Genomic DNA, 9,885 nt, shown 5'->3' on the forward strand with positions numbered 1-9,885 from the left:
TATTTCAATTATTTAGTAAATTAACTATTAGCTGGAATATCAACAGATTTGTTGGGATCATTGGCTCTGTGTGTTTTGTTTAATTCTATCTGTTCTCTAGTCCATTCGTAAGCATGTAACTTCCAAACGTATAGGTTCAAATAAAAATTGATACAATTAAAGATTTAAACCCGATTATTTATTTCTTAAACCCATTTCCAACAATGATGACAAATAAATGTAATGAAAATCTTATACTTCTACGTTTCATCACACATTTCTTCTACTTGCCAAACCACACAAACCGTCTTTTGTTTATGTACACTTCTTACTACTCGTCTTATAGTTCGAAGATTTAGTCGATTCTTATCGTGATTATTGATCGGTTCGACAAACTTTTATCAGTTCGATTTAGCTGTCACTTGTACGAACAGCTGGCGAATTAAGAATGCAGTGGTAATTTTATATACTTTTAATGATAAATTGTCGATTAGAATTCGAATCATTTTCTCAAACAGCAACACGAATAGTTACAATTATTATTATTATACGTTAATAAGTCGGAAAATGCGAAGAAGATTGTTGTTGGATGAGAACAGAAGCGAGGATATCGATGTAACGCCGCAGAGAAGATCTCTGGTGCGGCTGCCGCGGCTACGCTTGCTGGACAAGCACGTAGAGTCTGTAAGAACATTTCATTTATTTCTATATACGCGGCCATTCGATTTAGGTATTGTCAAGCGTTGATCTCTTTTAAAATTACGAAGGGCATTTGTATTGAAAATCATATCCTTTCGTTTTCTCGCACGCTCGTAAATCCGCTTACCGCTTCTTCACCCCGCGTCTTTTGTTTTTGTTTAGGGGAACGTTTCAAGAGTTCGAGACTCTTGCTTTCCGTCCACCGTCAATAAAGCGGATCCTGGGTTCGCCTCGGAGCCACGACGTTATGCGATCCCGCAGGATGTTTGCACGGGTGACAGGTTCATTCGGAGCAAATTCAATGCAGACGCGTCGCATTATCTTTTAACAAGGAAAGCGGAAACCGTTCTCAAAGAGAATACGTTGGACGTGTTAGAACAGGTAAACTATTCTCGATCTTTCGAATAGCAACAGCGATCGGTTTAAGATTTTCTATTGAAGGTAAAAGCGTTATCGACGAATTGGCGTAAGAAATCCATGCATCAACTGATGGAGGAGGGAAATGTGATTCCAGGCTTAGGACAAAGAAAAGTTCTAGGATCCTTATATCGATCAAATAACAAGAGCGTGAAGAAACTATCGGGGACACTAGCGGCGAGGCCTAAGGAACTCTGGAAGTATGAAAATGACCCAGAGAATGGCATGTGGTGGTCGAAGCCTCGAGCAAAACCACTGATAGGTTCCATAGATTCTATATTAGATGTTCCTGGGTTTCGAAGTGCGTCTCTTTCAAATTTATTATTATTCACTGGTACTATAAAAATGAGTACGAATTCGATTTGTTATTATTTTAGACAGGGGCCAGATGATGGATTGGGGCTCGAACGATGTGATATCGGCCGTGTCAGAAGACATCGTCACGTTCTACGATACTCGTGCTTGCTCCTCGGGCCAGACTTTAAGCAACGTGGACATAGGCAATGTCCACGCATTAAAGTGGAAACAGGCGGGTAAATGTAAAATAAGTATTACTAATATAAATGAGTAAAACAAAGAAGAGTTTCATCGATAAGAATTATTAATAGGTAGTATGCTGGCCATTTGCACGTCGTCCGATGTCAAACTTTACTGCTGCGAAACGAAGAAAATGATTTGGTCCACGAAATGTGAACAGGCGATTCAAACTGACTTACCTTGTTATGATCACTGCGTCTGCTGGTCCGAAAACGATCGACAACTACTAGTGTAAGTATTCGATTGATAGAATTGTAAACTTTTCCTCTGAAGAATCCTTTTCTGTACTAAATATTTTTTATCGAGTCCACTTATCGATTTGGTTGGGAGAGGATGAGAGAGAAGAAAATATAAAGTCCTGCTCATCGAAATTCATCGGTTCAGAACATTCTGTTCACCAGAATCACAAATAATATTTAATGCTATAAATTGAGAAAATCGAATTGCAAGAAGTACCCTTTCAAATTCAAAAATTTTTCCAAATTTGCAAAGTATTTATTTCATTAATATAACTTATAGATCGCTTGGTTTGGAAAATTTCTTATACGTACTCGTATAGCAGTAGATCTCTGATTTTTTCAATATGACTCGGAGAGAAAAACAAACACATGGCACTGATTAAAGTTCATTATTCCAGAATTTATAAACTTTATGAATTTTTATGTAATATAAATAATAGATACTGTTTAATCATAAGTAAGGATTCTGCATTTTTCACGCAAATCAGTCACTTATATTCAATGTAATATTTCAACGCTTACTAATTAAGTATAAGACTAGACTCGATGAAAGCGCGTTTCTCATTGTCCGCCGGCACGGCCGCCGGAAAAGCGTTCTAATCTTATCACCGGATATTCTATATATCCAACCATTTGAGATTTAAACGCATGAAGTCATGTCCTTGGTCCTGTCGGAACCTGCATGAATGCTTTGTTTAGAAGAAAGGCAGAGCAATGTCAGTCCGCTGTCGCTATTCGAACAAGCAGTACGTTAAAACGAAAAAGAATGATTTTCTTTGTTAAGTACCACGCAGAATATCTAAGGAGTGAAAAGAGTTTTCACGTGTAGCTGTGTGTTTCTAAGTGAGTGTTCTCCGCATTTAGTTCACAAAGTTATAAGAGAACCCGCGCTTGTTGATTTCCTTTTAGAAAACCCGCTAATCAACAAGCACAACTTTGTGAACTGTTCTGTTGCAAATTCTGTCTGTTCAGTGAAATCTTTCAGAACCCAGTAAACCCGCATTTCTGAAAGATAGGCAACCCGCAATCCGAACTTATAGAAAACCCGCTAGTCCGAGAAATAGAGATAACCCGCTAGTCCGAGAAAGATAGACAACCCGCACTTCGGACTTTTAGAAAACCCGCTAGTCCGAGTAATCATATATTCCAAGTAAATTGAGAGCGATTATTCATTTTCTGAATAGTAAACCCGCCAGAAAAACTCCTATCCTTTAAAGTTACACCGCTGATTTTCATACATTTGATTTGATACATTCTCATTTTGAATTATCATTATTTTCAGATTTCATCATTTATATTAACATTCAGTGTGTTTCAAGGAATTCAGACAAATAAAAATACAATGTACAAAATCAAAGTTTAAAGTAATAAAGTGGTTTCACTTATTTTTTTCCGGCTACTCAAACAGATACAAAGATTTTTAAAAATTCTCATATGTACTATTAGCATATGATGCTTGATTCTTTTTACAGAGGTTGCAATGGAATGATCACGTCGTACGATGGCAAAACTGGGAAACCGACGAATTCTTGTGAAACCGACAAGGAGGAAGTGCTGTCCCTCGCATTTTCCTGCAACTACAAATACATCGCAGCTCAAAATCAAAGTTTAAAGTAATAAAGTGGTTTCACTTATTTTTTTCCGGCTACTCAAACAGATACAAAGATTTTTAAAAATTCTCATATGTACTATTAGCATATGATGCTTGATTCTTTTTACAGAGGTTGCAATGGAATGATCACGTCGTACGATGGCAAAACTGGGAAACCGACGAATTCTTGTGAAACCGACAAGGAGGAAGTGCTGTCCCTCGCATTTTCCTGCAACTACAAATACATCGCAGCTCTCTGCGCCGATGGAGCTGTTCGAATTTTCTTCTGGCCAAGCCTGATGATTCACCTTTATATCTTCTATTACGAATACATCAGCGCAATGGCTTGGCATCCTCGAGAAGGTGGACGACTGTGTGTCGGTTTCGGCGGTTGCCTCGGTCTCTGGAACGTGAACGAATCAACATTGGGCGCCACTTACCGCAAGGTTTCCTTCAAAGGGACGATCGTGAACCTAGCGTGGAATTCGCTCACCGGAGAACTGGTCGTACACTGGCACTACCGCAAGGAACGCGGCGGCGATTGGTGCACCGTGATGCCAGTTTTGGCTAGTCTCGATCGCATCGTCGACGTTCTACCCGTTGAGCAGGAATCCAGAGTGTACTCCATTATGTGGAGTCCGGATTACTCACAATTAGGTAATCGATCGTTGCCTGAATCTGATCTGATATCTCTTTATTCTTCTACTGGATCCTCGAAACAATTGCAAATGGTAACTGTTAATTGCTCGTAGCTGTCCAACTTGGTGAGCCGACGTCCATATGGAATTTCTTTGGTAACGAGTATCCATGCCGTCACAAAGAAAAGAAGAAGAAAGATGAGAATAGGAGAGAAGCAAGGGATAACATGAAAAACGCAAACTTCAAGGACTTTCGATTTTTCAATATCCGATAGAATATTGAACATTTTTAGTTGATCGAACCGATTTGTATTTGGATGTCATTTCATGTTTCATTCTTATGAAATTAAAGACCTTTTAAGCAGAACTGGCCATCAAGAGGCTAATTTTGATTGGTCTAAAATTCTCGTCAAGCCCAGCTCATATTTCAAATATGCTACATGTGCCATCAACGTTATTAAGAAAAGACAAATATGTTTTTATTGTATTTTTATTAAATATGTTTAAATATGTATAATTATTAGTAATAAATTTAAATTTTAATGAGAATTCATAACACGAGTAGGAAACTTATGAGAAGTTGACAATTTTATTATTTACACAGTTTAGAAGTAAGGAATAGAATTGAAGCCGAAAATCGTTTTATTGCGTGTACATTTCTTTTGCTGCACAGGGTTTAATAGAAATAACGATATATGAGCCGTTCAGCGCACACATCGATTAACTCCACTTTTTGAAAAATCTTAAATTTATGTGTCAAAGCACAAGTTATGACTATACCAAGTGCTTTGACACATAAATTTATGATTTTTCAAAAAGTGGAGTTAATCGATGTGTGCACTGAACGGCTCATATGTATATTTAATTTCTGTAAGTCAAGCTCTGATCAAGTGGAACACATTCCGAATCCGCGCTTCTGAAAGTTCCATTGACGCATCGGCAAGCTTGAGTCTCTCTAGAGCTTTTTTGAAATATAATAAACTCGTTGTATAATATTAGCCTTTATCGTACTTACAATTACGAAACAGAATTCGTGATTCGGGTTTGAATTGTTGCAACTTGGTTCGCACGTAATTCTATAAATGTTCACGATCTCGTTTGGGTGACAAGATGTGATGTTGTAAAATATTATGAAGTAACTTACAAACGACGAGCACGGCAACGAGGAGCACGAAAATTTGCGAAACAAGACATGTTGACTGTTGAAACTATATAGTCCTTTTCGTTTCTGAAGCCGAAGTGGCTAAAATTACCCATTTATATATTCCTGTTTTCTATACGAATTTGCATGCGTTTTGTACAAGATGTATCTCTGAAGATAACGTCTGGCAATAACATGCCGTAAAATTTGTTAGCTTGAAATATTTATGCAAGGTATTAAAACGCAAATGGTAATTAATTAATCATCGCCCTGGTAGAAAAGTGCATGCTAGAACTTGAAATTTTGAATTTCAATAACAATTTCATTTGTATATAAAATGAAACGAAATCGAAACTGTTTTATCGGCTGGTATGTTTCAAATTGAGGATGATATTATTGATGGAAAGATTTTTTTGGATAATGTATATGCTTGGTATAATGCTTGAAGAACATCATATATTGTTACATAGGTGCATAAGAACTTTTAAAAACAAGTTAAGATCCCAAATATTTGAATATGTACGGTTCTTTAAGACGACGGGCATTCACTAAGCTCTATACACTGGTTGCTGTTCATATCTCTCACGTATCCTTTGAGACAACGACAGGCAGCAGTGAACCTCGTGCATTCCTAGAATAAAAATAAACATTTAAATAATATATAAAATGATCTTCTCGCTAATGTCTCAAGTAGCTGTCGAACCTATTTAATAGACTTGCAAATGTCTTATTATTTATAACTTTGTAATCATTTATCATAGTAATAATACTCACGAGACTTGGACAAAATTCAGGATTGGGGTGAGGATTGTCACAAGTTGGTTCACACATTGTTCCGCAAAGTTGATAACTTGTGTTCACGGGACATAACGGAGATCCTTGTGCCACTGTCTCTCTTTGAACTGAGAAAACAAGTTCCGCATTGGTGATTACGACAGCCGAAATTACAGATTAATAAGATACTTACGAACAAAGATGACAGTAACAAAGAGAATGCAAAGTACGGTGGATCGAAACATGTTTTCTTCCTCGATATCACTTTCTTTACAAAACTTTCAATTATAACGTTAGAAGCAACTCGGAAGCGACTTTTATACTAACTTTTTCATATGTAATTTATATTCGTCCTCGCACGTCGTCTTATCGTTTCAGCAAACAACTGATGAGTAATTAACGGCCTTTCATTTAAAGAAAATGATCAATTGTAACGTGTTAGTTTTGTCCTTGCTGTCAATCAATATTTTATGTTCTTCAAGCATAACGATTTATACGAATGAAATACGTGATAATATAGGCAATTTTAATTACAAATTTCACGAACAGGAAATGAGTTACTCTTGCAATTAATGTGTTGATTCAAGTTTATTAGAAGAATACAAATTATTTAGTGATATACTAGATGAAATATGTCTATTCATGTTCATTCTCTTTCGTACATTAGATCATTTTCTATCGATTCAGGTGTTCGTACGAATGTAACGTACTATGTTGAAAAATAGTGCGTGATACTTCCTAAGACCATTTGTGGTCTTCATTATTTTTTTATTTTATGCACTCTGCCATGTCTGTCTCTTTTCACCTCGTTAAACATAATTCGTAGGACGATCACTTTTGGCAAAACGGAAATGGTAAGCTCGAACAAATTAACCCTTTCGCGTCGGCAGTCCAATCCGCCAAAGTACCGTCACTGAACGGAATTTCCGTGAATGACCGTGTGGATACCGGACATATCCGCAGGGTTCTCATAATTTTTCGCGCACGGCTCGCTTCCCCTCATTTTCGCCCGTATTTCGATCCCCACTACTATTCTCCTCATGCGACCATGCCTAGCATACCCCCATTAAGTACCAGTCCCCACCATGGTCGCGTCGTCCCCACTTTCCGGCCGAGCGAAAAATTATGAGAACCCTGCATATCCGGCGCTCGTACGCACAAGTCGTCGCCCCGATGCTGAATATATCCGGCACTCGAAACGAAAGGGTTAATAGAGACAAGTAGAAGAACTAATTTACAAGACACCTTAAAGTTTTTCTTTATGAAGCGTGATGATTCTTTGTGGAGGCGTATAGATACAAATTTATAGACTTCGCTACACAAACTGACAATATTCATACCTGAGATTTCTGGTATTATTGTACTGAAAAACCAAGAATGACCCAGTCACACCTTTAACTAATTATCTAGTGGCCAAAAGGAACTGATCCTCCCTGGATCGTCCACGTCCTACAGCCACCGAGGTTAACACTAATTGTAAGGGTTAGATTAGGGTCGTATGTGTGTCTCTCTCCTTTCTTAAGCAAACCCGATTGAAGGTTTAGCTACACAGACGTGACGGCACCGCAACAGCACCGTACCGCAGTGGGAACGTAATGGGAATGTAGGTCTCCGTAGGTCGGAGGACGTAATTGTCAGTGCCGTAGTCTTTAGGACAGTAGTAGGACGTAAGTAGTGAATCCTAAGCAGCAGGCAGTCCCCGTCTGCCGATTCGGTGTCAAACGTGGACCCCTGAGCTCCCTGCTTTTACACGTTTTTTCCTACACCCTGTCCTCCGACCTACGGAGACCTACGTTCCCATTGCGTTCTCACTGCGGTACGGTACTGTTGCGGTGCCGTCACGTCTGTGTAGCTAGACATTGAGTCGACATACTTGGTCACTAGTCGGCTCCCTGGCACGGTTCGCCCAAGTTCAAACGAGTTACAAATAAAATTACAAACTACATAATTATAATCTAATGGAATTGTTGATAACAACGGATTGTACTTCTCCATCGGATAATAACTATGTTTCTAATCTGCTTTTCATAATAATTTGACGAGAGCGTAGCGTTTTTAAATGCACTTTGTATTATGACTAATGTAATTGTGTCACTTATCCTCTATCACGGTTCTTCATATATTTTTAAGATATTATAAAGGAATGGTACTTAATAATTACAGTGTTCAGATGACAAAATATTCTTTATTGCATTAACAATCCTTGTAATGGTATTAACAATCCTGTTGTAATACACACTGATCGTTCTTCAGATTTCTCACGTATCCCGACTGACAACGACAGCCACCAGGACTTCCTTCTAAGCAATTCTGAAACAAATTGTCAAAGTAATGTACAAACGTACTTTGAAAATGTGATTCTTTAATTAGAAATAATTACGGGTAAACATTCTATGGGTCTAGCACAAGTTCCCTCGCAACTTCTAGCACAGCGTGACCAAATTTCATTCACTGGACATTTTTGCTGATCTTGAGCCGCTGTCTGACCTAGAGACATTAAAAAGTGGTAAAAAATTCATAGTTCGTTGTTCATCGATTTATTATTTCGATTTGGTACGGAAAAAAATTATATGGTGAAATTGACAAATTAATTAATTATACTACGAGACAATTTTGTGTCTTAAATAGAATCGTTTAATGGTACTTACAAATAAACACAGCAACAACTATCGCCAATGCTAATACTACGAATCGCGACATGATATAGTTCAACTTGGTTCAAGTCTTTTTTCTTTTGGACAAAGACCACTGATATCCTCGGCTTTTATATTCTCGACGAATAGACTTTGCATACGACCTCGCGTCTATCATTCTGTAGTCTCCGCAAACAATGATTAATCAATGAGGAATTACCAAGTTGTACCTACTTTATTATTGTTGCTAGCCGCGCACAAACGCTTTCCTCGTACATATTCTTCAGAGGTAACCACTACACGTAACTCGGTTCCACGTGGCGAAATTAACACCTACATTGAAAAACATCCAACGTGTTTCTGCATTTATCGTGAAGAAAACAAGCGCGTACTGCAACGATTATCGAATGGTTTTAAAAAATTTTCCGATAAACTGAAACTTGAGCCATAATTCTAGTAGCGCTAACGAAGCATCAATTATGTATGATAATCAATATTTTATCGTCTAATAACACGTTTAGCTACGCTAAAAACGCCGATACACGAGTTTCGTTTTTCAGCAGTAAGGCTCGAATTTATAGTCGCTTCTCGCACTTGACACTCAGCACTCAAGTGCGTCCCACCAATGTACACATTGTTATGTTTAAAAAGAAGTAAGAGGAGTCGAATAGCTGCGCAATAGTTTTTCTCCTTTTCCGCTTCTTTCACTTCTTTTTCAAACATGAAGTATAAAACTTTTAGAATCTGAACATAACATAAATGTGTACACTGAACGCGCAACGGTTGGACGCACTTGAGTGCTGAGTGCCAAGTGCGAGAATCGACTATAAATTCGAGCCTTAGTAACAATACTTAAAAGAAAATTCCCTGTATCTTATAGACAACCGTTTTCCATTTATTTCTCGGAGCTGCGAGTTGCCAATGTGACTCCTTACACATACAGGGTGTTCCGAAAATGGCAGATTGGGAGGGTCTTCCTGAACAACAATTTCCTTTTGCAAAATGCAGGATAGGGCTTGGTTACCGAGTTATTAACGAAAAACACAGACCAATCAGAGCGCTCGGTCGACGCGGGCTCCGACTCGGGAGCCGGACTCGGATCCGTCCGCCCGGCCTTTCACGCGTTTGAACAAGCGCTCCGCTCAGTACGAAGCGTTTAACAAACTACATGAATAACAATGCAAGGAAATTGTTGTTCGTGCGTTATTATGAATAACAATTAATACACTTAGTCGTT

The 9,885-nt window shown here is 38.3% G+C and overlaps 4 protein-coding genes across 7 annotated transcripts in view; 1 reads left to right on the forward strand and 3 right to left on the reverse strand.

The window, feature by feature from the left end:
• The window catches only part of LOC108625792 (mycosubtilin synthase subunit C-like), a 16,392-nt gene extending 13,997 nt beyond the window's left edge, over positions 1–2,395 (reverse strand). Inside the window, exons 1-2 of one of the 4 annotated variants that reach the window (XM_026814253.1) lie at positions 2,184–2,395; positions 1,812–1,990 (exon numbers count right to left, since the gene is read on the reverse strand). The gene's annotated coding sequence lies outside the window, so the exon portion shown is untranslated. Of the gene's footprint in view, positions 1–1,811; positions 2,055–2,183 lie in introns of all 4 variants that reach the window. The other 3 variants (XM_026814252.1, XM_026814251.1, XM_018026069.2) reach the window with 3 other exon arrangements.
• On the forward strand, positions 178–4,561 carry LOC108625793 (protein cortex). The gene is given in 8 exon segments (XM_026814262.1): positions 178–723; positions 841–1,059; positions 1,120–1,576; positions 1,578–1,628; positions 1,704–1,863; positions 3,344–3,484; positions 3,593–4,119; positions 4,215–4,561. Coding segments are annotated over 8 exon segments (1,893 nt in total). The 5' UTR covers positions 178–546; the 3' UTR covers positions 4,376–4,561.
• Positions 4,562–5,677: 1,116 nt separating this feature from the next.
• LOC108625804 (cysteine-rich venom protein 1-like) lies at positions 5,678–6,319 on the reverse strand. Its single transcript, XM_018026091.2, has 3 exons — positions 6,209–6,319; positions 6,016–6,143; positions 5,678–5,872 (listed from the first exon to the last, which is right to left on the reverse strand). The coding sequence occupies exons 1-3, from the start codon at positions 6,258–6,260 to the stop codon at positions 5,771–5,773; spliced, it is 282 nt and encodes a 93-aa protein (XP_017881580.1). The 5' UTR covers positions 6,261–6,319; the 3' UTR covers positions 5,678–5,770.
• Positions 6,320–8,180: 1,861 nt separating this feature from the next.
• Positions 8,181–8,865, reverse strand: LOC108625806 (allergen Api m 6-like). The gene is made up of 3 exons (XM_018026094.2): positions 8,664–8,865; positions 8,396–8,502; positions 8,181–8,325 (listed from the first exon to the last, which is right to left on the reverse strand). The coding sequence occupies exons 1-3, from the start codon at positions 8,713–8,715 to the stop codon at positions 8,230–8,232; spliced, it is 255 nt and encodes an 84-aa protein (XP_017881583.1). The 5' UTR covers positions 8,716–8,865; the 3' UTR covers positions 8,181–8,229.
• Positions 8,866–9,885: the final 1,020 nt, after the last annotated feature.

This window comes from Ceratina calcarata, unplaced genomic scaffold (assembly GCF_001652005.2).
Source record: "Ceratina calcarata isolate Rehan_Ccalc_2016 unplaced genomic scaffold, ASM165200v1 scaffold371.2, whole genome shotgun sequence".
Lineage (NCBI taxonomy): Eukaryota > Metazoa > Arthropoda > Insecta > Hymenoptera > Apidae > Ceratina > Ceratina calcarata.